At 45.1% G+C, this 27,666-nt stretch overlaps 2 protein-coding genes across 3 annotated transcripts; both read left to right on the top strand.

The window, feature by feature from the left end:
• Window positions 1-1,253: 1,253 nt before the first annotated feature.
• On the top strand, window positions 1,254-5,110 carry LOC130124866 (adhesion G-protein coupled receptor F1-like). The gene is made up of 9 exons (XM_056294213.1): window positions 1,254-1,341; window positions 1,522-1,665; window positions 1,790-1,968; window positions 2,678-2,848; window positions 2,993-4,369; window positions 4,537-4,578; window positions 4,683-4,742; window positions 4,901-4,961; window positions 5,040-5,110. The coding sequence occupies exons 1-9, from the start codon at window positions 1,254-1,256 to the stop codon at window positions 5,108-5,110; spliced, it is 2,193 nt and encodes a 730-aa protein (XP_056150188.1).
• Window positions 5,069-27,600, top strand: rmdn3 (regulator of microtubule dynamics 3). Of its 2 annotated transcripts, XM_056294735.1 has the most exons (12): window positions 5,069-7,410; window positions 8,884-9,073; window positions 13,271-13,417; window positions 14,566-14,911; window positions 16,424-16,526; window positions 20,804-20,864; window positions 20,979-21,054; window positions 22,475-22,555; window positions 23,062-23,160; window positions 23,539-23,592; window positions 24,768-24,848; window positions 25,570-27,600. In XM_056294735.1, exons 1-12 carry the CDS (start codon window positions 7,209-7,211, stop codon window positions 25,654-25,656), a joined length of 1,527 nt encoding a protein of 508 aa, XP_056150710.1. In that variant the 5' UTR covers window positions 5,069-7,208; the 3' UTR covers window positions 25,657-27,600. The 2 variants fall into 2 exon arrangements, with proteins under 2 accessions (XP_056150710.1, XP_056150711.1); XM_056294736.1 differs by lacking the exon at window positions 23,062-23,160.
• The last annotated feature ends 66 nt before the right edge of the window (window positions 27,601-27,666 follow it).

Raw genomic sequence — 27,666 nt, 5'->3', positions numbered from 1 at the left:
AATTCCCAATACTTCAATTTAGAAATAAAACTGAATTGAGCAATATAGACATAAACTTGCAAAACTGCACCTTGAACGTGTGTCTCAATAACACTTACTCGGGGCGTCTGGATGGTGTGGCGGTCTATTCCGTTGCCTACCAGCATGGCGATCGGTGGTTTGAATCCCCGTGTTACCTCTGGCTTGATCGGGCGTCCCTACAGACACAATTGGCCGTGTCTGCGGGTGGGAAGCCGGATGTGGGGTATGTGTCCTGGTCGCTGCACTAGCGCCTCCTCTGGTCGGTCGGGGCGCCTGTTCGGGGGAGGGCTGGCTGGGGGGAATAGTGTGATCCTCTCACATGCTACGTCCCCCTGGCGAAACTCCTCACTGTCAGGTGAAAAGAAGCGGCTGGTGACCACATGTATCGGAGGAAGCATGTGGTAGTCTGCAGCCCTCCCTGGATTGGCAGAGGGGGTGGAGCGGCGACCGGGGCAGCTTGGAGGAGTGGGGTAATTGGCTGGATATATAATTAGAGGGGGAAAAAAAGGGGGAAGAAAAATCCCCAATAAATAAATTAAAGGTAAATAATTAATTTATTAACGTTAAAATTGTGATATATTGTAATTCATTTCATTGTAAATTCATTGTATACCCTTCGTTATTGGCTATTTAGTTATTGGCTATACATTAAGGTACGGTGGCGCAGTGGTTAGCGCGGTCACATCACAGCAAGAAGGTCCTGGGTTCGAGCCCCGGGGTAGTCCAACCTTGGGGGTCGTCCTGGGTTGTCCTCTGTGTGGAGTTTATATGTTCTCCCCGTGTCTGAATGGGTTTCCTCCGGGTGCTCCGGTTTCCTCCCACAGTCAAAAGACGTGTGTCAGGTGAATTGGCCGTAACAAATTGTCCCTAGGTGTGTGTGTGTGTGTGTGTGTGTGTGTGTGTGTGTGTGTGTGTGTGTGTGTGTGTGTGTGTGTGTGTGTGTGTGTGTGTGGGCCCTTTGATGGACTGGCAGTCTGTCCAGGGTGTCTCCCTGCCTGTCGTCCAATGACTGCAGGGATAGGCTCCAGCATCCCGCGACCCCAGTTGGGATAAGCGGCATGGATAATGAATGAATGAATTAATTAATTAATTAATTAATTAATTAATTAAAAAAACAATAATGCTTACTCTACTTCTGAACATGACAGCACACCCCACTACCCGGACACAGCCATTCACTCTGGATTCATTTGATTTCAGGTCTTTTTGAATGCAAACTGAACGGTCAAGCAATGAACTTCATCCAAAGTGGAACTCTGAACAAAGACATCATTCGAAAAGCTCCCAACGTGCGGGTGAAGAGTAAACTCAACATCCCGTGTGAAGAAAGCAAAACGACAAGTCTTCAGTGTTGCGTGCAGAGTCCCTATAAAGTTCAGTGGTGGCAGGGCACAAGCCTTTTAGTTTCATGTAAGGACAAACTGATAATTGTGCTGTCAAGACGCAGTGTCCCTGTCTCCAGTTTATTACATTAACCACAATGTCAACTACTGTTTACAGCCAATCCCACAACGGACTGCATCGAGTATGACCACAAGGTGCAAAGCTGCACCGGACAGGCGGAAGAGAAGTTGGTGTTTACATGCAGGGTCACTGACCCGTCAGACTTTCAAAGGACAACAACACTGACCATTTTCAGAGAAAGTGAGAATTGCAGCTGAACTTGGGACCATGAGGTTTCTTCAGCAGCGCTGCACTCAGTTTGTTATTAATACTTTTACCACGTTACCAGTCGCTGCTCTGACTAGTTACGCACTTTGCACTTCAGGTGTTACGTGTCAGAGTGATCTGTATGGCAGTGGACGTGTTAATGACATATCCAACCCGGGATGTGCTGCTGGCGAGATGGGGAACAAGACTGCCATCTGTCAGGAGAACGGAGCATGGCGACTCCTGGAGGACACGTGTATCGTAACAGAAATCAGAGACTTGTTAACTGAATCCCAGGTTGGTGGACCCCTCTGATTTTTACCTCCTAAATTCACTTCACTTTATTGTAAAACTTTGTCCTGTGAAGCGTATTGGGTTTGCAGACAGGGTTTTCAAGAAGGCTATTCATTCACAACACACAATAAATCACCACAGCAAATACAGTACAAACAAGTAACTGGTTCATACATCTAGACAAGTGGTTGATAGTTGAATGTTATTCGAAGATGCCGATTAGTGCTAAATAGATCGATAAAAATACTCCTATGCAAGTTTAAAATGCTATGTAATTTGAAAATAAAAGCAGAATGCTTCTTGAATGCTTCTCAAAGGGGAAACCCACATCACCTGCAGTGACGCATGTCGTATTTGTATCGGGCAGCTCTGACAATATGTCAGCGAATATAAACTATTTCCAAAACCAGAAACCAAAGATCTAAAACTTTTCGATGGTGCCACTGGTGCTCAAACAGATTGGCGAAAGTAGGCACAAGCAAATACGAGAAGACCGAGAGCACATTTGAGGAAGAAGCTCGAGCAGAATGAATCTCAATTGGGTAGAGTAACATACCCGCAACCGGTCCACATACCAGTCTCCCTGTCATTGTCTTTTGGAGCAGTTTAATTATGCTAAAGATTATGATGCGTCTCATGAGTTGATTTATATAACAAAATATTTTGATGTGTGTTACTAAGTCAACATGTTGATTTGATTATTTCCTTTTAGAATTTGGTGTCGGAAGGGGTTCTCGAATTCGTGGTGAGTCTTTCTGAAGTGGTTCAAACAGAAGGCTTACAATCAGAAATCACAAATTCAACTGCAACCATATCCGCTATCGTTGACATCCTGGAAAATGTTGCTGATGTTTCTGCCAGCGTCAATGAAACCGTCATGCTGGTCAGTTATTAAAACACCTCACATGTGCCCTTTTACTTCACCACAGTACATATCAACGTGGCTTTAGCGTATCATGCAGCCTTGTAAGTGATGAAACCTTTATGTGGAAACAAGCCTAAAAGAGAATTGTTTTCTTGTCCACAGAATGTACTGCAAATAGTAGATGTCCTAATTTCTGATGAGACAATAGGCTCCTGGGAACAACTGAATGTAAATGAAACCCAGAATGCTAGCTCAGCATTATTGGGTTCACTGGAGTCCTTAACTGATAAGTTGGATGGAGAGTTTGACCTATTGACCAGCCGGATCCTGCTCAACAGAACTACCTTCAACAACGTTTTCACAGCGGACCTCAATTCCAGTGTTGCCATCAACATTCAAGACCCCAACACGGAGAATCTATTCATCACCACCATAGTCTTCGCCTCCCTCGATAACATTCTGCCTCCTCGGGACACCAGCTTCGACATCAGTAGCTTCAATGCCACCAGCAATGAAACCATCTACAATAACACCATTAACGCCCCTGTGTTGCTTGTCAAGATAAACAAAACGATTGACAACGTAATTCTGAGATTTGACAAGTCCAACAACTCATTGACCTTGAATCCGCAATGCATTTTCTGGAACTTCAGACTCTTCGATAATCTTGGTGGATGGGACAACGAGGGGTGTGAATTCGTGTCGGACGAAGACAACATAGTCACTTGCAGTTGCAACCATCTTACTTCCTTCTCGATTCTCATGTCAACAAGCATTCCCGAATCAGTGAAAGAGTTTCTGAGAATTATTACTTTTATTGGTGTTGGCATATCGATGGGAAGCTTGGTTATCTGTCTCATCATCGAAGGAATTATTTGGAAAACCATGACCCGCAACAGCACCTCGTTCATGCGTCACGTATCCATTGTCAACATTGCCGTGTGTCTCCTGATCGCAAACATCTGGTTCATTGTCGGTGCTGCCATCACCGAGAACCCGACTGCAAACTATAAAGGTTCATGCAGCGCGGCAACCTTTTTCGTCCACTTTTTTTACCTCGCTTTGTTCTTTTGGATGCTCGGGTCTGGACTTCTTCTCTTTTATCGAACTGTCTTGGTCTTTTCCCACATGTCAAAGGCAATCATGTTAGCCATAGGCTTCACTTTAGGCTATGGTGCCCCTCTTATCATAGCAGTAGTTACTGTTGCCTCAACAGCACCAGGCAATGGCTACATCAGAGAGGAAGCTTGCTGGCTAAATTGGGACGAGACGAAGGCCCTTCTGGCCTTTGTGATTCCCGCCTTAGCTATAGTTTTTATCAATTTTATCATCCTTGTTGTGGTTGTGTTCAAAATGCTGAGAAGAGGTGTAGGTGATGCTTCCCAGCCAGATGAAAAGCATGCCTTGATGGTCATTGCAAGATGCTTGGCCATTTTGACACCTTTCTTTGGACTGACCTGGGCTCTAGGAGTGGGGACTATGGCGGATCCAACAAACGAAGGAATCCATATCGCTTTTGCATTCTTCAACTCATTACAGGTACTTGCAAACTTTGAAATTCTGATGTTGAGGTGAAATCCAGAGATGGCCTTTGACTTGAACATGTGTTTAACCAGTCATTTATATCTAAACGAGTTTAATAACAAAACATTTCTTACATCTCTTGAAGGTTTAAGCTATTTGTGTAACTCTAAATGTTTTCACAGGGCTTCTTCATTTTAGTGTTTGGTACTCTACTGGATGCAAAGGTATGTTGAGCCAAAAGAAGTAAAACTTGTCGAATCTTCTTACCATAGTTGATAGATTTATGATATTAAAACATTAATATTGATGAATATTGCTGTGCCTGTAGATCCGTGCTGCCCTAGCGAGAAAACCCCCAATTCCAAGTACAGGCTCTCACCAAACCAGAGTAAGCCCTTCTTTTTGCTGTAAAATAGTTCTTATGCATTCATTATTTTGCACGATTTTTTTTTTGAGGGGGGCTTTAATTAACTCACAAACTTGTTAAGCATTGCAAAATCATTTTCCAAACCTGTTAGTGTTCATTTGTTCATCTTGTCACTGCAGAGCACAAGCGCTGGCATTTCCTCCTCCAGTGGCTTTCTTAGGATATTCCGTAGGAACAGAGGTAAGTTGCAGCTTTCTTTCTGAACATCTTTAGTGTGTTACATCATTTAATAAATAACGTTTGGTATTTGTCCCTCAGATATGTACCGTGTCATGGAAGCTGCAAACACCAGCAGTTCTGGTGCAACTGAATCCTTCATCAGCATCTGAATTGCACACATTTATGTGGGTGGGAAGACAGCGGCCTCACCCAGTGTCGACTATGCAGCATCTTTGTCCACGTCTACGTCTGAATCTGAGTTTGTGCCATCGTGTGAAGAACTTTTATGAGGATGTATGTCTGTGATCGTCGATTTCGTTTGATGGCAGGGAGAGCTGGTGTTAGATCGGCTGGGAGAGCGGAGCAGGCTAAACTAACTGCTAGCCCATGTGCAGTGTTTTTGTCTGCACCTTTGTCATCGTGTGGAGTGCGGGGGAGGTGTGTCGAAGGTGTCTGGCTGGGAGAGCTAGCGCTGGATCAGCTGAGGGAGCTTGGTCTGCTGCATCCTGTGGGCCAAAGGACCACGGCCCTGACCGGAGCTGTGCCTGAAGAGGAAACGTCGAGGGCGGTCTGACAGGACGCGGAAGCGGGGCAGGCTAAGCAAACTGCTAGCCCATGCAGACCGGCAGTTCTGACAGTCATCCTTCGTTCTCCTGGACAGTGAAATTTTTGAATTGTGTTGCAAATTTACTGAATGGACGGTGTTGTTGACCGTGTGTGTGTGTGTGTTTTTTTTTTGTTGCTTTGTTCTCTCTGGTTTTGTACATTGTTGATGGTGTCGTTTTTGGGAAGTTTTGGATGTGTTTTTGTCTTTTGTGTTGTACTGCTGTGGGCTGGGAGAAACGAAATTTCGTCTCTTTTGTGTACGCAAGTACATGAATGAGATGACAACAAATTGTTCCTGATTCCTGATATTGCATTAGTATGAAATTGCTGCTTATTATTTTATTGATGTACGTAGCTGTTCCCTTCTATAAAGTACTTTATTCTTGTCTGCCAGCACTGACAATATGTGTACAGAAATGTTTTTTTGTCAATGTGTACATCTACCAAGCTGTGCTGAATGTAGTTTTTTATGAATCATTATTTTTTTTAGATTTGTAAATTAAAGCTATTTTATTGTGAGGTACAGGTAAAAAGCTCAGATTTCATTTTATATTGCTTTTGTAACGTCTCTTTATTGTTTCTTCCACCATTTGCACAGTTTAAAGACAGTACAGCACCTTTCTGCACTGCTTTTTCTGCCTTTTTTGATATTTGACCTTAAATCAAAGATCTTACCAACCACAAATATCATCAGGGCCAAAAAGTACAATAGTGTGCAAACACAAGTGTTTGTGAAAGCATTGCAACACACTGAAGTGTGTTCAAATACAGTTTTCAACTAACTTAAATACTTACATTAAGTCATCAGAATAACAGTACACTAGTTTTTGAGTTTCTGATAAAGGTCAATCAAAACTAATCCGAAAACCAGACAAACTCTCTCGGAGTGATCCCATTTCCTTAAGCAGCTCGGTGGTCACAATTTTCGACGGTCGCCGATTTTGCTGTGACGCGGCTGCGACGCTGCCGCCGCTCGCTGCTGACTATGTTCGGTAGACTCTGACTCCAGCTGGCCGCAAGCAGTTTGGTGCCAAGCAAAAATAATTACTATTAGATATTCTTGCGCCCGGGCTTTATCTTTGTTCGACAATCATTTATTTTATTCATTTATTTTTCACAAAGAAAAGAAAAAAAAACATTGCGCAGGTGACGCAAGTGGCAGACTCACCATCAGTAAACAATAAAAGCACAGCTACGCGTAGTTTCTCTCCTTCACGCGTTATCTCCGCCCAGCCAAATCCCGAGGGAAGGGTATAGATTAACAAATCGTAAGGGACCGTCAAAAAGTCCACGCTGCGGAGGCGATTGACAAATCATAAGGGACCGTCAAAACGTCCACGCTGCGGAGGCGATTGACAAATCATAAGGGACCGTCAAAAAGTCCACGCTGCGGAGGCGGCGTTTCCGTGACGTCACCCGTGACGCAGTCCGATCGGTTTCGCTCGTCCACGTCCGGGGGAGTACGGCGTGGCGACGGCGCTTGTCGGGATATAGCGAAGGCAGCTAAGCTACTAGTCATGTTACACGAGACGCGAAGCGGGCGCCTCGCACGTCAGCGGCTGTGATCCTCGAGAAGGCGGCGAACGCGGCGTTTTGGTTTGGTTACTTCGCGCCGGTTCGCGTGCTCCCGACATCTGCGTGGCGTCATCGGCGCGGACGGCGATGAACCCGTCTCTGGGCAGGGGTGGTCTGATAGGGCTGGCCGTCGGAGCCACCGCGGGCTTGGGCTTGATCGCGTTCCTAATTTACAAGGAAGTGTCCAGGAGAAGGTCGCAGAGGATGCTGCTGGAGGCCAGCCCGTCCGCTCCGGCGTTCAACGCCACCGATGGACCAACGCTGCTGCTGGGGTCGCTGGATGCCCAAGGTAGGCTGGGCGCTTGCAACGGTGCAGAAACCCAAACGGGTCTGCGCATGCGCGCTGACGTTCTGCCCCTGTAACCGTACTACGTGTGGACGTGCAAAGCAACCCCAGACGTTTGGCTGCCCGGTGGCCATACCCGTGTGTGCACCCACTTTGTCACTCGGGATAAAAATGTCTGTTGAAACGTGCGTCCCGTATGTTAAGCGTGGAACGGTATCCACGGTATCCTGACGCAATATACACGCGCGCGCAATCGTCACGTTGCGAATGGCGTAGTGCAGTGTTTCTCAACCGGGGGTCCGCGGACCCCTAGTGGTCCGTGGTGTAATTGCAAGGGGTCCGTGAAAATAAAATATCTTTAAAAAAAAAGATCCTATGACGTTTATAGAAATAGGATTATTTTACTCAAGTGTGACTGAGACCTTTATATACCTAAACTATAAAGGGTAACTGGACTTTTTTCTCTAATTACATCGGTTTCACAAGTGTAATGTATTGTATTTTAATAAGAGATCTCGCTCCCGTTTGCATTGTTGAAAGTTACTGCATAAAAATTCTGTTGTTACATATATCGGAAAGTTACTGAATACATATTCTGTTTCGTTACATATATCGGAAAGTTACTGAATACATATTCTGTTTCGTTACATATATCTGAAAGTTACTGAATACATATTCTGTTTTGTTACATATATCTGAGAGTTACTGCATAAGAATTCTGTTTCGTTAACTATATCTAAGTTACAACTGAAAGCTCTTATTTTTGCCCCAAAGAGTGAATAAATGCTATAGTGCAATTTAAAATGCAGTTTCTACTGTTTCTATCAAATTGCAACCCCCCTCCCCAAAGATCAGGTGGAGGGGTCCTCAGGGTAGATCAAAAACACGCAGGGGGTCCAGGACCCCAAAAAGGTTGAGAACTACTGGTGTAATGTAGGGACTGTCCGTCCCGTTCGCTTAAAACTCTTGTGGCATGACAGGAAACGAAACCTGGCTAGGTTTCATTTATTTAATTATTTATTTATTTAATGAGTGCTCTTGAAGAAAAATATGTCAGTGACTCTGATAAATGAAACATCCGTCTGATTGCATGACTAGTTGGACAACTGCGTCCCCCCCACCCCCTCTCTCTCTAGTCAGCCTAGCATTGCTAGAATGACAAATTATTTGCAAATGGAGCTTTTAAGGTTAAGAGCTGCATGTATGTGGTGAAATTATGTAACTCGTTTTTGTTCTTTAATATTGCAATACATAACACTAAAACACAAAAATATCATAATGTTGATTTGCCCCCCCCCCCACACACAATATTGTTCAGCCTTAGTTCAGACATGGTCATGTTTATCCTGCCGAAGTATCCTTGAGCAAGACACAGAAACTGCTCGCTCCCCACGTCAGACACGGTGTCTTAACTTTAAACCGGGGTACACTTCCACAAGTCTGACCTTTACTCCTCCACCTGCTGTGTCCCATCAGAGGCGGAGGCCCAGCAGCAGGCGCTAGCGGCGGTGGAGGCCGTGGTGCAGGGCCTGTCCCCGGAGCAGCAGCTGGAGCTGAGGAACCAGCTGGACAACGTGCTGAGCTGCGTGGCCTCGCTGCGCTCAGAGGTGGCTGAGCTGAGGGGCGGCCTGCAGGACATCGCCCAGCAGATCATCCAGGATGTCAAGTAAGTGGTGGCAGGCTGGCGACGCTGACCTCACACAGGAGTCAGGGTCTTTCTAATATAGAATACTCACACAGCAGATTTTTGTTTTCCGTTCAGCAACTTTGTGCTGGCGCTCAAAATGGAAAATGGACAAATGTCATTGGAAGGGGATGACTACATTAACAGTCCGCTGATCCGGGGGAGAAGGTGTCAGATCCATAACTTCGGGATAAGGATTGGCTCTGAAGAGGTTTTGTCCCCAACTCGTCAGCTTGTCACAATGTCCTCATTGTCAACACCCACTATAGAAATGTGACTGCACTGGTGATTTTCAAAAGTTCGACATTTATGAAAAGTCTGCCATAACCGCTGTGGTGATCATACAAAAGACTTGTCTTGACAAACTGCAGTCTATTTAAAATGGAAGCTGGGGGGGGGGGGGGATGCGTGTAGCCACTGGTTTTGCCATGCTTATCAGCAAATTCAAAGGTTTATTTGTCACATACTTGATGTACAAACAAGTACAATGAGCTGTGAAATGCTTTTATTTTTATTTATTTTTTCAAAATTGTCCCCTTTTTTCCCTCCTCAATTGTACGCGGCCAATTACCCCACTCTTCCGAGCTGTCCTGGTCACTGCTTCACCCCCTCTGCTGATCCGAGGAGGGCTGCAGACTACCACGTGCCTCTTCCTATACATGTGGAGTCGCCAGCCACTTCTTTTCACCTGACATTGAGGAGTTTTGCCAGGGGGAAGTAGCATGTGGGAGGATCACACTATTCCCCCCAGCCCCCCTCCCCGAACAGGTGCGCCTAACAACCAGAGGAGGCGCTAGTGCAGCGACCAGGACACATACCCATATCCGGCTTCCCACCCGCAGACACGGCCAATTGTGTCTGTAGGGATGCCCGACCAAGCCGGAGGCAATACAGGGTTTCAAACCTGAGATCCCCATGTTGGTAGGCAACGGAATAGATCGCTGTGCTACCCGGACACCCCATGTGAAATGCTTTTATGATGAACACTGAAACAAAAACAGGTAGAACAACATGTAAAGAAATAAAATAACTTTTAAAAAGTTAAAAATCCAGAAGTATACAGAAGATATACTCTTGATAAATATCAATATACAAATGTGCAAATAGTCTGTTTGAAGGAAAGCGTCAGAGGCCTGGGGAAAGACTCCTTCTGAGTCTCTCAGTGTCGGCCTTGTGGCTGTGGAGGCGTCTGCCGGACCGCAGCAACTGAAACAGCCCGTTATTTGGATGGTGGGGATCCATAATAATCCCTCTAGCCCTGGTCCTGCACCACCTGGTGTGTAAGTCCTGTAGGCCAATATTTGTTTCCTAGGATGAATCCGGAAAGTTCTTGCCCTCAGGCACTAGGATTGGCCAGATCTGCCAGCCAGTCGACGCCTATACGGCTGTTCTGGAACATAACGTTGTTACCGTACACACAGTTAAGTTGGCACAGTTAGCTTGGTTGCAAACGTGGCTAATGGCTAACAGTTAGCTAGCAAACGTGGCTAGGGTTAGGGTTGTTGCGCGTTCGCATCAGCCTTGACTGACAGGCAGATCTGGCCAATCCTAGTGCCTGAGGGCGGGAACTTTACGGATTCATCCCAGGAAAAAAATATTCGCGTCCTGTAGGGGGGTGAGTGTGGACCCAGTGGTATGCTCAGCAGAACGTACCACTCTCTGCAGGGCTTCTTGGTCTTGTGAGGTACAGTTCCCATACCAGGCGGTGATGCACAGTATGGGAACTACACCTCCCAACACCAGTTCACTCTGTATTAAATGTGGAATTTATGTAGTGAATTTAAGAGACTAAGAGACTGTTGATTTCCATATGTATTTCTGCAATTAAAAAGGACATGAATTTTAATTGTAAATTGTAGTTAGCAAGATACAGTTAACGACCACAACATTGTTTTGCTGTGGTACAGTCTCTCTGGTATGAAAGATGATGTACATCTGATCCCGCATCCAAAAAAATTATCTCTATCAGACAAGTCTGTGCAAGCAATAAGCCAAAGTGTCACTTTCCTCTATGATGCTTTCCTATACTTGCTATGTAAGTGGCAATGAATTTAGTCCAGTATCAGTGGTGATGGCAACTTAGCATCTTATATCACCTCTTGCCCTTTAAAATAATAGAATACATTAGTTAGGTTAATCAAGTACTCTTGGTGGACACTTAAGAAATATCAATTTATCAGGTCTTATTCAGGAACATATTAAATCAAGCATGCTCTAAATATTCTCGAGAAGACAACAGTGGTATGCATTAGGAATAAGACATTCACCTGCCAGGTTTTTTGAGGTCAGACTTGTTTGACTGGTTGGGGACTTCACATACTGGTTTCATCAGCAGAACTTCTCCCAGCCAGCCGAAACCTAACACAACTCTGACAAAAAGTTGGACAGCCAGTCAAACCCGCCGACAAACATTGCGTTCAATCAATAAATTATGACAGGGCAGCAGCACACAGCTCAGAACTGTGTGACATGGTGCAGTCTGGGTAATGAAGTCCTTGGCTTTGATGTTTAGTGAAGGATCACTAAAATCAATTGCTATGGACTACAAAGGAGCGCAGCGACTTTTGAGGGAGAAAACAAGTTGGTGAGAAAAGCTGGCGGGGGACGTAAACACTATCAATGTAGCTAAATTGGGGGGGGGCAGCCGGGAAGCGCTGCAGCCAGGATGCGAACCCGGATTGCCTACACCACGGGCGATCAACAAAAGTGTCCAACCTGTTACCCAAGGGCTAGCGAGTCTAGTCATTCGTTATTGCTACACTAGCCCCCTCCTTCGGGAAGTGCGTCCCCGCGCTTCAGCATACCAGCTCCCTCACGCCTCTGGGCACACGTGCTTCCAATGGCCACACAGTCTCACCATACCACTTTTGACACCAATGTAGCAAATTCGGGGGGCAGCTAGGAATCCGCCACAGCCGGGACGCGAACCCAGTTCTCCCACACCATGGGCGACTACGTTAACCAGCTGACTAAAGGGTCCGATGAGAAGTGATGATGCCACTACGCCTAAGAGCAAAATGTAGAAGTTCAAGTATGTTAGAGCTGGGCAATAAATCGTTATATCAATATCATGATATGAGACAAGATGACGCCTGGGATTTTGTTTATCATAATATTGTGATATAACTTTAATGTTGTCTTTCCCTGCATTACAGTAAAGTGATTCGATTTATTAGACTTGTTTTAAGCTGAGTGAAATGAACGGTGAATGTCTCTACCTGCTGGGTCATCATATCCACATTACTAATGAGCATTTCTCCAAAAACATTTCCGTATAAATATCTTATGAAAGCACCAGCAGTCATCCCCAACACACTGTCACATCATCGATATCAAGGTATTCGGTCATAAATATTGTGATATTTGGGGCATCTGGGTGGCGTGGCGGTCTATTCTGTTGCCTACCAACGCGGAGATCAGCGGTTTGAATCCCCGTGTTCCCTCCGGGTTTGTCGGGCATCCCTACAGAAACAATTGGCCATGTCTGCGGGTGGGAAGTCGGGTGTGGGTATGTGTCCTGGTCACTGCACCAGCGCCTCCTCTGGTCGGTCGGGGCACCTGTTCGGTGGGGGTGGGGGATAGTGTGATCTTCCCACATGCTATGTCCCCCTGGTGAAACTCCTCACTGTCAGGGGAAAAGAAGTGGCTGGCAACTCCACATGTATCGGAGGAGGCATGTGGTAGTCTGCAGCCCCCCCCCCCCCCCCGGATCGGCAGAGGGGGGTGGAACAGCGACTGGGACGGCTTGGAAGAGTGGAATAATTGGCCAGATACAATTGGGGAGAAAAAAAAGGGGGGGGGTATTGTGATGTTTGATTCTGGCGATATTGCCCAGCTCTACCAATACGACACACCAATACGATACACCAGTGAGTGCTGTCACACTTCAAGTACTGACTGAAATACTCCCAAATAAAGTAAATATCCGGGTGCAAAATGGATGGTATAGTCAAAAACCATGAGGGGAAAATGAATCAAATATGCCACAGAAAAAGGAACTTTCTATGTCAGGTTGTGTGTGGTGTAAAAACTGTACAGCCTCCACACCAGAAACCTCCTCAGGCCTTCTGGGGCGTTGTTAAATTCACAAAACACTCAGCTCACCTCTGTCTACACACAAACGGATCCTTATCTCTCTGTACTAAATGAAAAATAAACTGTATAAATTGTGGTTTACAGAAAGGGTGTAGAAGATAGCCAACGGGCGCGGAGGCGGCGCCACGTCATCCACCGGGAGCGCACAGACTCCGTGAGCTCCAGCTCCGTCTACTTCACCGCCAGCCAGGGAGTTGCCAGCGCCTACGGAGGAGAGACCAGTGAGGGAGGGTAGGTGATTTTTCTGGGTTGTTGCGTTCTTGCTGCTGGTCAACAATGACGCCATGACAGCACGAATGGCATGGTGTTACCTTTTGCACAAAGCAAGATATTAATGGAAGATAAGGAAATGGTATAACTGCATACAAAAGAACATGACACTGACAAAGAACTGGCCAATGTTTGTCATACTTTATTTTATTTTAGTATTTTTTTCAGTAGTCTTATCTGTTCAGAGTCCTCTAAATGTTAATGCTCTTATTGGTATTATCAGGCAGAACATTTTATGGTAAAACACCCGAAATCATAAATGTCGTGTCCTGAAAATCAGAACGACAAACTAGTTTGTAAGCATTGAAGTAATAGAATATAATGTCACTAATGTACAAAACAATGAAAAATGTACAGATTGTTTGAATACATTTCAAATTTCCATTAGATTTAATACATTTACATCTATATATATATATGTGTGTGTGTGTGTGTGTGTGTGTGTGTGTGTGTGTGTGTGTGTATAGATGTATATACATATATATACACATCTCTCTCTCTCTATATATATAGATATATCTATATATATATAAAGTGAGAGTGTATGTTCGCTTAAAACTCCAGAAATACTCACTGTAGAACAAAAAGAAAGGTATCTTTAGAATCAGCACTTTCCAAGGATTGCACAGTTTGAAAAATATTTCAAAAACCAAGTAAAAAATTTGATTTATTTGCGAAAGAGGCATTCCAACGATGCTTTGTGGAGACTTCCGGCAAATCCTTCCAGTGGTCAAGGGAGGCACTACACCTAACATTGTCAGTGCTAGCCTGAAGGCACGCAACGTGGTTTACCCTGAGGTGCTTGAGCACTAAGCGATTAATACACACATTAGCAAAGAAGCTTGATGAATGGATTGAAAATTATGACATTTGATCATTTTCGTTAATACGATTCATTTATTCGACATTCGTTGATCACATGTATCATATCATAAAGATCAGATCGTGTTGGTTGTTTTGGTGAGAACATTTTCCCCAGGCAGCACCGGGTACCTCTGCTAGTAACTTCATAATTTGAATTTGCATTATTTTTGACCAGCATGTCACACATCGGAATCAATAAATAAATCAAACCTTATGTAAAAAAGCTAAAATCTCCTTTATCCCAGGTACACCACGGCCTATGCCGAATCTGACTACACCGACCGTGACACGGACAGAGAGGAAGGCGACAAGGAGCCCGAGCAAGAGTCTGAAGAAGAGGAGGAGGAGGAGGAGAAGAGCTGTGCTACCATTCTCACCCTACGCCAGGAAGACTCCCAAGAAGAAGAAGAAGAGGAGGATGAGGAGAGGGAGGAAGAGGAGCTGCAGCAGCAGGAGGAGAGGCCAGAGTTGGTGATTGGGATTCCCAGCGGGGAGCTGGCCCTCCTCCTGGCACAGAGCGACATCCTGCACACAGGCGATGCCACTTTAAAAGCAGACGGCTTCCACCTGCTGCTGGCCAACAGAGTGCAGGTGAGGAAGAGGAGACAGCTGCAAAGTCCACAGCTCGAAATTGGAGATGTGTAGATATCGATTCAAGTATCGGATATCAGGCCGACACCAGGCTAGGAGTATCATATCAGATTTTACCCAAGACTAAAGTCCGATACTAAAAGTCATGAGTAACATCATGAATAAAAGTAGCATGGCTTGATGTACTGCGTTTTTTGGCACAGCACATAGAAGCCTGTTTTTCTTTAATTGTAGGAAAAAAAATCCTTCTTGGTTAATTTGCCCATTTATGCCAAACTAACGGTCTAAATCTGTACTGTTGAGTAAAAATACTGGATTGAATCGGTACTCTGTATCAGCTGATACTTAAAGATTCATACTTGCAATGGGTGTCGACAGTAAAAAAGTGATACTGGTGCATCCCTACTCAAAATGATTTTCCTGGGGCGTGCGGGCGGGTAGTGTGGCAGTCTATTCCATAGCCTACCAACACGGGAATCGCCGGTTCGAATCCCCGTGTTACCTCCGGTTTGGTGGGACGTCCCTACAGACACAATTGGCTGTGTCTGCGGGTGAGAAGCCGGATGTGGATGTTTGTCCTGGTCTAAACACTAGCGCCTCCTCTGGTCGGCCAGGGCGCCTGTTCGAGGGAGAGGGGGAACTGGGGGGGGGGGGGGTAGCGTGATCCTATCACATGCTACATCCGCCTGGCGAAACTCCTCAAAGCGGCTGACGACTCCACATGTATTGGAGGAGCCGTGGTAGTCTGGAGCCCTCCCAGATCGGCAGAGGGGGTGGAGCAGCAACGGGGTAATTGGCCAAGTACAATTGGGGAGAAAAAGGGGGGGAAAGGCCAAAAAAAAATATTTTCCTCTTTCTTGTTAATAGAGGGGGTTTGGCATTCTGCTTGCCTTTTTTATAAAAAAAAAATCTTTGACAGTTGAAAAATGGAGGCAAATAGGGTAGGAGACACATGGTTGTGCACCAGAGCTGTACTTAAACTAAAGTTTATATCACTCAAACCAAGCTTTCTGTTGTACATGATCACAGCAGTTTTCACATGATCCTCTAGAGAAAAGGCATTAGAGCCTTTTAAAAAATCTTATCATATCGCAATATTTATAATATCGTGATATTTGAAAAAAATCACTATCGAAGCATCACTAAAATATAATATTAAAAGGAGTGTACCTGCTGATTTCCAGCCCTGCTTAAATCACATTTTTTTCTCTATACATCAGTTTCTGTGCACTGTCGTCCATACTTCATCGTTTGAAAATGGGATACACGAGAGGAATGTCAATCTGAAACAAGAATTCCCGAAAATTTGAAGCCCATTTTTTTGTGGCACCGTTTTATGAGGCGTGGTCATGTGCTTAGTGCAGTTTGGTGTGTGTCACATTTAACTGGCCTAAGTCAAGTCATGAAGTAATTTCAATACGTGACTTTAATCTCTGTTAAATTTGACTCGGTTTGCATTTGGACACTGAGCAGTAACGCCTGACATTTTTTTTCCGGTTGCCTTGACATCAGTGTGGAGACAGCAGGGAGTTTCTATGGCGGCTGGCACGAGCCTACAATGACATGTATGACTCAACAGAGGACAAACAGGAGAAGAGGTGCTATGCAGAACAAGGTAATGTACACTCGCACACAAACATAAAAAGTTGGAAGTTTAATATTTCTTTCCGCAGAATTTCTGTTGAAAGCGTTCATGTATAAAAACAACAGAGCACCCTGACCTGATATCCCAATCTTACATAACCAGCTGGACAGGAAAGTAATTTGGTCCAATGGCTAAAGTGCTTCAACTTCATACAACATATCAACTTCCCAACTCACAGCCATGGTCAAATCCTGGATTTGGTCTTCTCCACTGGTCTCACAATACATCAGTTCTCCAGCCTCAACCTCAATATTTCTGACCACCTGGCAATCACCATGGACATTGACATCCCTATCCCCATCTTCCCACAGCATGTCCGGTGTGGGAAGATGGCTGCGCAAATTCACACAGTACCGATGTGGGAAGATGGCGAAGTGAATTTATGTTTGCGGCAGCCTCATCCAGTACCTTCTATGCAGTGTCTTTGTCCACATCTGCGTCTAAGTTTGTGTTTTCGTTTGATGGCTGGGAGAGCTGGCGCTGGATCAGCTGAGAGAGCTTGGTCTGCTGGGTCTTGTGGACCCAAGCACCACGGCCCTGCCTGAGGGGGAAACACAGAGGGCGGTCTTACATGACGCGGAAGCGGGGCAGGCTAAGCTAACTGCTAGCCCATAGAGACCGGCAGTTCCAAGAACACCGAGGGCGGTCTGGCAGCAGCCTCGCCTGGCGTTGGATGTGTTTTTGGTGTCATTATGTAGAGTGTGGGGAGGTGTGTCAAAGGTGTCTGGCTGGGAGAGCTAGAGTTGGATCGGCTTGGGGAGCCTGATCTGCTGCTGCCTGGAGCTGCGCCCGAGGAGGAAACACCGGGGGCAGTCTGACAGGATGCGGAAGCGGGGCAGGCTAAGCTAACTGCTAGCCCATGCAGACCAGTAGTTTCGACAGTCATCCTGGTGTTCACTCTCTTGGACAGTGAGCATATATGTGTTTTTGTAGTTTTTTTGTAGTTTGGATATATGTATTCATGGCATGGTGGTGCAGTGGTTAGCGCGGTCGCCTCACAGCAAGATTATTCTGGGTTCGAGCCCCGGAGTAGTCCAACCTTGGGGGTTGTCCTGAGTCGTCCTCAGTGTGGAGTTTGCATGTTCTCTCCGTGTCTGCGTGGGTTTCCTCCGAGTGCTCCGGTTTCCTCCCACAGTCCAAAGACATATAGGTCAGGTGAATCGGCCGTACTACATTGCCCATATGTATGAATGTGTGTGTCGGCCCTGTGTGTAGGCCTGGCGGCCTGTCCAGGGTGTCTCCCCGCCTGCCACCCAATGACTGCTGGGATAGGCTCCGCGGCCCTGAGAGCAGGATAAGCGGTTCGGATAATGGATGGATGGATATATGTGTTCTTGTAGTTTGGATTTGTGTTTTTGTCTTTGTGTTGCGCTGCTGGCGGCTGGGGGAAACAATATTTTGTTTCATTTCATGTGCGCAGGTGCATGGAATGAAATGACAAATAATTGTTCCTGATTCCTGAGTCCATGCCATGAGTCTTAACGCATAATAGCCTTAAGACATTTCAAATCTATCTCCCTCTCAGCTCTTTCTGCCTCTCTTGCCAGTAAAATGTCTGCCTCCCCCTCCGATCTTGTCAGTTACAGGAAGTCCCCGGGTTACGAACGAGTTCCGTTTTTGAGTCTGTTCTTATGTCCAATTTGTATGTAAGTCAGAACAGTTATGTACAGTTCCCATCTAGCGTCAAGTAGTGAAATGTTTGTCTTGTGTAAAAGTGCAACTCTTTCGTTTCACACCTACTGCAACCTGACCACCTCCTCCACCCTCTCACTCCCCCTTCACCACTCAGCCCCTGTCAAAGTTATCTCCTATGTCCTCAATGGAGCTGTCCAACCTTATGGTAGGAATGAGAAGCTCCACTTGTCTTTCGGATCCCATCCCATCCAATCTTGTTCAGGTCTGTCTCCCAGCTATCTCCTCACTCATCACAGAAATCATTAAATCCTACTTCAGCTGGGATTCAGTCCCCCACACGCTTAAACTGGCTGCTGTCACCCCATCCTCAACAAACCTGGACTCGACCCTGATATCATGAGCAACTTCCAGCCTACGTCTAATCTCCCCAGTCTGTCAAAAATACTGTGGCGTGTTGTTGCCTCCCAACTCAAAGCTCCCCTTATCTTTCACGACCTGTTCAAACCATTTCAATCTGGTTTCCGCTCACAGCACAGCACAGAAACAGCCCCTCTTAAAGTCACCAACAACCTCCTCCTCTCCTTCGACTCTGGCCACCTCAGCATTCTCATCCTCCTCAACCCCACTGCAGCATTCGACACCATCAACCACACCATTCTTCTCTCCCGCCTTGAATCCTCCCTCAACTCCTATGTCCCAAGGCGTCCCCCAGCGTTCAGTGCTTGGTCCTCCCTTGTTCATACTTTAGATGCTCCCCCATCGTAACATCATATGTCGTCATGGTCTCCACTTCCGGGTCCGCGGTGGTGTAGCGGTCTAAGCATCGGCTTTGTGTCGATGCAGTTGCCCAGATCCAACTATGGCTGAACTCGATGAAGCAGCGATAATTGGCAGCACTGTCTTCGGGAGGGGGGCGGAGTCGGCTTGTGTTCGTCACATGAATGTGTCTCTGTGTGTGTCGGAAAAAGCAGTGGTTCGGCCTGGAGTCGCCTTGTCACGGAAGTGGCGAGGCGACTCCTTCGAGACTGCCGGCCGGAGAGATGCAGTTGGCGAATGTGTGCAGTACGAGGGTGGGTGTTTGAATTAAAATAGGGATCGATTGGCCACTAAATTGGGAGAAAAAGGGAAAAATCTGAAATACATTTTTAAATGGTCTCCACTTCCACTGCTATACCGATGACATCCACTACATCTCTACTTCATCCATCTCCACTGCAACTTACTGCAGTCTGACCAGCTGCCTCACTGAAATTAAATAATGGATGCAAGCCAATTTCCTCCAACTACATTTGTGATAAATCTGACATGATCGTCGGTCCCAAATCTCTTGCCAAAACCACTCACAACTTCTGTCTCGCCATCTGTAACGCCACTCTTTCTCCCTCCCCACACGTCTGCAACCTTGGAATCATTTTCAACAGCAACCTCTCCTTCGAACACCACAAAAATCAAATCACCAGAACTGCCTTTTTCCACCTAAAAAACATAGCTCGACTCCGCCCTTCACCCTCCTTCTCTGCTACAGAAACTTGGATCCATGCCGCAACAGCATTCTCTATGGCTCCTCATCCAAAGTCCTAAACAAACTCCAGTACATCCAGAACTCTGCTCCCAGCCTGCTCACCCACTCCTGTGACCACATCGCCCCTGTCCTCCAGAACCTCCACCGGCTCCCTGTCCCACAGCGGATCCAATTCAAAGCCCTTCTCCTCACTCACAAAGCCCGCCATAACCAGGTCTCCTCCTACCTCACCGACCTGCTCCACAACCACACTCCTTCGATGCCATCCTCCTATCTCCACCACACAGGACCAAGCACCAGACCTGGGGTGACAGAGCCTTCTCCATAGCTGCCCCCTGGAACTCTCTCCCCAATCACAACTCACCTTTTCAGAATTGCTTTTAATGTGTGATTAATGTTGAGTGTTTTATTTTTGGTGTGTTGCTTTTACATTTATTTTAACTCACGTAAAGCATCTTTGTGTACCTTAAAAAGCACTCCATAAATAAAATGTATTATTATTATTACAGTGGCTGGAAGCTTTCAAAATTCACAAGCTGATTTGATGTTTTAAACCATGGTTATTTGATTTTAAAAATAACTTCCAAACATCTTTTAACCTGCCAATCGACAGACTAACCAGCCACAACCAAAATTAAGTTCTGTTTGGCAGGTGTTCCTTTTTCCCTATAATTACCATAGACACTCGAGATTATTATTATTATTATGACAATCTTTATCCAACCCTTGAGATTAAAAAAAAATCTTTTTCAAGGGAGGCCTGATTGGGTTACTGTAGGATAAAAGTCACAATAAATTTTGCTATGTTCTGTATGAAATATGTTCTGAGTGATGAAATGACATAAGTAAATAATAGTGAAATAAGAAAAAAAAATATAATTTTAATTGTTTGTAATCGTCAGTTTGACTCACAGATCCTTTCCTGAAAAAGGAAAACTGTGTTTTTGTGGCTAGAATTTTTACTGTAGAAGATAAACACTGCTGTTATTTCAGTTTTTTTTAAGTCTTTAGTTTTAGTCTTTTTTAAAACAGGGCAAATAACTTTTCCATTAAATAATTTGGATTTGAACTTTTTGAATTATGCATGCAGGTCGTGAGGAGGCGGAGAATGCGCTGAAGAAAAACGGCCTGAATGCAGAATGCCACAAATGGTGAGACGGTGATATCGGAGGACACTTTAACATTTGCTTAACGGTGAATGTAAAATTACTTGCGCTCCTCGGCGATGTCTTGATATCAGAGCTTTTATTTTTTTTCTGGTGCAGGTTTGCTGTGCTCACAGGACTCACCTCACAGTACGAGACCATGCATGGCAAACTGAAGAGCAGCCACTTACTAAAGGTAACACGCCGCCATCTTATCTTACCTTTTTTTGGGGGGGGGGGTTCCCCTTTTTTCTCTCCAATTGTACTTGGCCAATTACCCCACTCTCTGAGCCGTCCCGGTCGCTGCTCCACCCCCTCTGCCGATCCGGGGAGGGCTGCAGACTACCACATGCCTCCTCCAATACACGTGGAGTCGCCAGCTGCTTCTTTTCACCTGATAGTGAGGAGTTTCACCAGGGGGTTGTAGCACGTGGGAGGATCATGCTATTCTCCCTAGTTCCCCCTCCCCCCTGAACTGGCACTCCGACCGACCAGAGGAGGCGCTAGTGAAGCAACCAGGATACATACCTACATCCGGTTTCCCACCCACAGACACGGCCAATTGTGTTTGTAGGGACGCCCGACCAAGCCGGAGGTAACACGGGGATTCGAACCGGCTATCCCCATGTTGGTAGGCAACGGAATAGACCGCATCACAGAGACAAAACAGTGAGCACCAGGGTAGATTGAGCTTCAATTCCTTGATCCCATGAAAAAAAGAAAAAGCCCACAGGAAGTGTTGCACAGGTCAGACAGAGTGAAACACCGTGTAGGCAAGAAGTTGTAGGAGAATCCAGTGTTGTAGTACTCGAGTCCAGGACTTGGACTCAAGTCAGACTCTAGTGTTGATTTTCAGGACTCGTGCCTCGACTTGGACTTGAGCACTGATGACTCGGACTCGAGCATTGACTGCATTCGTACTCGGAAGTTGGAGATGAGGACTCGGGCTTGTTAATTGATACTGTTTTTTTGTTTTTGATAGTTTTTTTGTAATAGGCCCTAATAATCTGGCATAAGATATTGATAACTGTATTAATACCGTAACGTTATTCAATTTCGTGCAAGGGCAGGCACGTGTGTTCCACCTACATGCAGATTCACGTGCATACCCTCATGCAAATCCTGTTGGAACTCGACTCAGACTCAGCCTTGATGACTCGGACTCAGGTAATGGGGACTTGACTCGGGCTCAACTCGGCCTATTCTTTGGGGACTCGGACTCGAACACTGGGGACTCGAGTCTCGACTCGGACTCGAGGTTTAGTGACTCGACTACAATACTGGGAGAATCGATAAGAATACAAGCTAAAGAAAAAGAGAGAAAATATTTACATTCCCCAAAATCAAATGCAACCAATGGTCAGGTGTAAAAGGGTCAGAGCAGGGTTGACCATTGATTGGCTGTTATTTTAGGGGATCGTAAAGAGTTAAGTTCTTTGTGCTGTTGCATTCTTCGAGTTGCTCTTATATGTTTTGGAGGGGTTTTTTTTTTTTGGTAATTTATGTTTATTCTTTAGTAGAGGTTAACAGGTGTATATATTTGGCTATAGTGTCAAAATGTGCTGTGTTTTAATACCTTTTTTGCCTGCAGAATTTAATCAGCCTTTTCCACGTAGGAGCACTTGGACCGAGCGATCGCCCTCGGAGACGACGACGACCCGCTGTGCTTCTACCTGCTTGGGCGATGGTGCTATGAGGTAAATCCTCCCTCCTTACTGTTAGCCGCTCATTGTCTCATAGCATCGACCTGTTTGGTCTACAGGTTTCACAGTTGGAGCTGTAGAACAGCTGCATAAGCCAGCGCTTCACCTGTAGGAGCTGAAATAGTTTCTTTGCACAACATGGCTGATGTCAAAAAGTAGTACACCTCTTTCAAGATGTTATTGTTCTGAAATTTGGCGACAGGCACAAGTCCATTAACACTGGGATGGCATACAGCGCTTTCCTTGTGCCCCTGTCCATAGGGTTAGCGGTTGTGTCAGAAAGGGCATCCAATGTAAAATTTTGCCGAATCATTATGCGGATTGACGAGACCATTCCGGATCTGTCAAGGCTCACTACCGGATCGGTCGAGGCCCGGGTTAACAACGACCACCGTTGGTGCTGTAGAATCTGCTGTGGCAACCCCTGAAAAATAGGGAACAAGCTGAAAGAAGATTGTTTTGAAATTTGCAGCGCCAACGTTTGTGCTGTTAATCTTTAGGTAGCCACCCTGGGTTGGCTGGAGAAGAAGGCTGCGGCCGCCCTTTACCAGCATCCGCCCAACTCCACCCTCCATGACGCCTTGGAAAATTTCCTCAAGGTATTGACCAACATTAGAGACTCGAGGTTTTGGCGAGCTTCATATTTTCAGACCCTGACTATACGATTAATTGGGTTAAAAAAACACCGTATACCTAGAAGATCAGTACTGGAGGCTGGTGACTGACCGTGTGTGAATTGTGAAGGAACTGGTCTGTGTTAACTAGAACACAAGATACTCAACTCCCTATTACAAAGTCCTATAATGTTTTAATATTTATTTCATTTTTGTGCATATTCTTCATTTTTCATTGTTTTCCAAACGGCTCATATCTCAAATGAAAAATGTTATGCATTAACTCAGACCGACTGGGAAACTATCTGGATTTTGATGTGAAACTTAACATCTGTGTTTTTCCCACACCTTGTTTTCTTTCAGGCAGAGGAACTCAGCCCAGGTTTCTCCAAGACCGTGAGACTTTACATTGCCAAGGTAATGAATCAGTCACCTTGGAATGAACTTGTCACAGGAGTTTGTCTCTGGATAATCAAGGTACACACAGCACAGGGCAGTGTTGTAGTCGAGTCACTAAACCTCGAGTCCGAGTCCCCAGTGTTCGAGTCCAAGTCTGAGTCACGAGTCCTCTCGAGTACTACAACACTGGCACAGGGCAATCTCGGATCATGCCAACAGTGTTGTGAACAGCATACAAGGCTGCTCATATCATCCTACATGAACCCACCATTTGTTTAATGGCGTACGGTCTGATCCGCAGCTGGAGAAGGGGAAGGCGTGAGTGACAAATAGAGATGTGACACCGTTGAACTGAGTGGGATCAAATGCAAGAAATAATTTCTGACGATGAATGTAAACCCTGTAGCAAAAGTTAGTGTTAAAAGACAACATTGGGGGTGCCCCGGTGGCTTACCTGGTAGAGTGCGTACCACATAAGGCTGAGTCCTTACTGCAGCAGCCTGGGTTCGAATCCAGCCTGGGCCCTTTGCTGCATGTCATTCCCCTGCCTTTCCTTGTCCATCTCTACTATCACTATCAAATAAAATGGCGGAAAATGCCAAAAAATAAAAAATAAAAATCTTAAGAGAAAAAAAAAGAGACATCAGTCATGCAAGACTGCAAACACTTGGTAGTAATAAATGTGATTTAATTGATGATATAAAACCTTATTTCTGTCTACCTGTGACAGAGATAGCACATAAAAACACCTGCAGTTGTTTCTGCATCTCTGAAGGCGGTGAAGTCTCACCCCCCCCCCCCGGCCTCCAAGTGTATTGTGACGTCAGTTGGCAGCCAGAGAAACTAAATACAACTTAGCAGAGTTTCCAATACTAAACACGTTGTTCAAAACACACGTCCTCATTCTCTGCGCTACGTTTCCGATGGTGGAATTGATATCCCACAACACTAACGCAGAGGTTAATATGTATGACGATGGAGATTTACTCAGAATGCAGTCTGGTGCATGTAGGCACTGATGGAAAGACTCTCTGAGCAGGAGAACACTCTTTTCTCCATCAGTATAATACACAGTGAGGGCTTATATTGCTTCAATAGACGACATTACCAATCAGTATTGATTGCACATACACAAAAACCATCTGTGAACATTTTCCTTTAAAGTGACTCAAGTAACTTCATTTTTAACTCAGTGTCACAAGGAGCTCGGAAACATCTCCGAGGCGAGGAATTGGACCAAGCTGGCTTTGAAGATGCCCAGAACCTCCAACAACGTAAGACCTCAAGCCATGATATAACTTCGTTGATACAAGCCCTATCTGCACAATATCCACCAGAAGAAAGCATGTCATAATCATTATTTTTTTAGAATATTGATTGCTATATTCAGGGTTTGTACGGTCATGAAAAACCTGGAAAAGTCATAGAAATTGAAAATGCAATTTCCAGGTCCTGGAAAGGTTATGGAATATATATTTTTCTTTAAAGTTTTGGAAAAGTTATGGAAATATAGCTAAATTTGCATCAAATGTAATTACTAATTAATCCAAGCATAAAAAATAGAACTAAATTGGCACATAACCGTTGCGGTATTTCAGTGGCGTGTGAGAAGTTATTTCAGTCTGTGATTACAGGCCCTCCCACTAGCCCTCCGGTGCGCTAAGGTGCCCCACGTTATCAATATAATATTAATAATGTGGGGTCAAAATTCTTTTCTACATCTGTTCTTTTTTTAGCGCTTGATTTTAGCACTGCTATTTTCTACACAATTGTTGAAAACTGTGGGGAGGGGACGTGCTGCTAATGCTGTTCATTTGCGAGCTATAACAAAGAAAGGAAGTGTTTGTTTCCCATCATGCAATGTTGTTTGTAGGCCAGGATGTCTGCACGGCAGCAGAATACCCCCCCTCCAGTATGATCTGAAATCATTTTTGCCACAGACACCATCATAATGTGTTTTTACTGACTTTCTGCCAATTGTTCCTCATTTTCCAGGATGATGATGCTGCTAATTTGGAGGCGGAGCTTGGAGCCTTAACTGACAAAGTAACTGACCACCTGCTCACCGGCGAGGACCAATAGGAAGAGCCGTGTAGACATATCAGCTGGTTGGCTTGCTATCCTTTCAATCAGGTGTGCGCCATTAACATCGCATGTTCCTCCCTCACTAATGAGCAGAGGGGAAAAAGTCTTTTTCTGTCACAGTCACTGTGATAAATATGGAGTGAGTTTTTAAATATGTTTATTTATTGCAACCTTTAATGTGGCTAATTTTGCAGTCGAGATATTTGTTGTTGCTACCCTAATTTAAAGATTCTATTTATTATCAAGTGTTGCACATCAGATTTAATTTTTGAAGTGCTGTTAATTCAACAGGCATACAAGCAGAGCTCTTTGCTGCTCTGGTTTGCTTGTTGTTTTTTTTCTCCGCAATTGTATCCGGCCAATTACCCCACTCTTCCACGCTGTCCCGGTCGCTGCTCCACCCCCTCTGCCGATCCGGGGAGGGCTGCAGACTACCACATGCCTCCTCTTACATGTGGAGTCACCAGCCACTTTTCACCCGACAGTGAGGAGTTTCACCAGGAAGACATAGCGTGTGGGAGGATCACTCTATTATTCCCCAGTTCGCCCTCCCCCTCCCCCTCCCCGAACAGGCACCCTGGCTGACCAGAGGAGGCGCTAGTGCAGCGACCGGGACACATACCCACATCCGGCTTCCCACCCGCAAACACAGCCAATCGTGTCTGTAGGGACGCCTGACCAAGCCAGAGGTAACACCGGGATTCGAACCGGTGATCCTCGTGTTGGTAGGCAGCGCAATAGACCACTACGCTACCCTGGTTTTCTCCTGTTTAGTAGTTTCCGACCCAAAATACTTTGTGCCGTGTGTGTCAAGTGATTATGCGGTGTCGTGAGGACTCTGAGTTTGAAGGGATTATTTTTTTATGTTATGTGTATAAGAGTAAAGCATATTACATACTGAACTGGGAGTGGGGGCAGGTTTGTTAAACAGGATTGAACTGTATAGAAAATTATAATTTTCTAGCTGTTTTAATCTGTGTTGGAGGTGATAAAAACATTTCAAGTTTTGGATGAAAAATGTGTGAATTCACTACAATATTGAGTCGCTTGTACCCAAGACTATATACCAGATATATCGACCCAGTCAGTGGTATGATAATGTGGCACTATTTCAGCCGAGAGACATGGGCTTTAGAAGTTAATACAGTATGCAGGGACACTTTGGGGGTGTTTTGTTATATCGGTGATTCAGGAGATTGGGGAGGGTGTAGTAGGCCTGTGCTTCATAGCATGTTCAAAATGAGCTTTCTCAATAACTAATAGTTCTCATTGTTGTGAAATGCCTCTTATTTTACTACTGTACTTGAATATGTTGAGTAGGTTGCCATTATGTGGAGAATAACACTATGCCAGCTCTTTTCAACCATGAGGTGATTCAACCACAAATTTGGATAACACAGTTATATAATTGTTAAATGATCCTTGGTAGAGTGTTGTATTATTTTGACCAATATCAGTCTGGAAAATTCCTTAATTGTCCCTCCAATCAAGTCGGACTTGATTTGTCTTGATGTAGTACAAGGCAAATTGTCCTGGACTGCTTGCACCAATCATTCCCAGCTGAAACGTGTTATCACTGGAAGTGCATGGTTTGCATTAATTAAGTATATTTAGATTTACTCCCTTTTTCCCCCCATTGTATTTTCTGCCTTCGATCTGTGAGATGTTTTACATTCTTTTTTCATCAATTATGGAGAAGATGCAGTATGTGAGCCAACATTGCTTTGTAATCCGAGTTCACCTTAAGTCTTATAATGTTAATTTTGAAGAAATTGTATTTGCTTTGAGATTAGTGTGTGTTCCTCATACAGCCCTTACATGGATGTCATGTTTGAAAATAAGAATGACTCTGACCCTATCAAGAATGACAAGGCTACAACTAACATTCGCACATTAACAGCACTGAATAAAGTCTGTTTTTTTTTTGTACATGATCTTATGAGATGGAGATTGTTTGGATGCAACAGTGACTTGGGAAAATTCTACCGGTACCAAAATAATTATCAC

Source organism: Lampris incognitus, chromosome 15 (genome assembly GCF_029633865.1).
Source record: "Lampris incognitus isolate fLamInc1 chromosome 15, fLamInc1.hap2, whole genome shotgun sequence".
In the NCBI taxonomy this organism is placed as follows: Eukaryota; Metazoa; Chordata; class Actinopteri; order Lampriformes; family Lampridae; genus Lampris; species Lampris incognitus.
The sequence above is the reverse complement of the archived record's forward strand: the minus strand, read 5'-3'. Positions and strand labels throughout refer to the sequence as shown.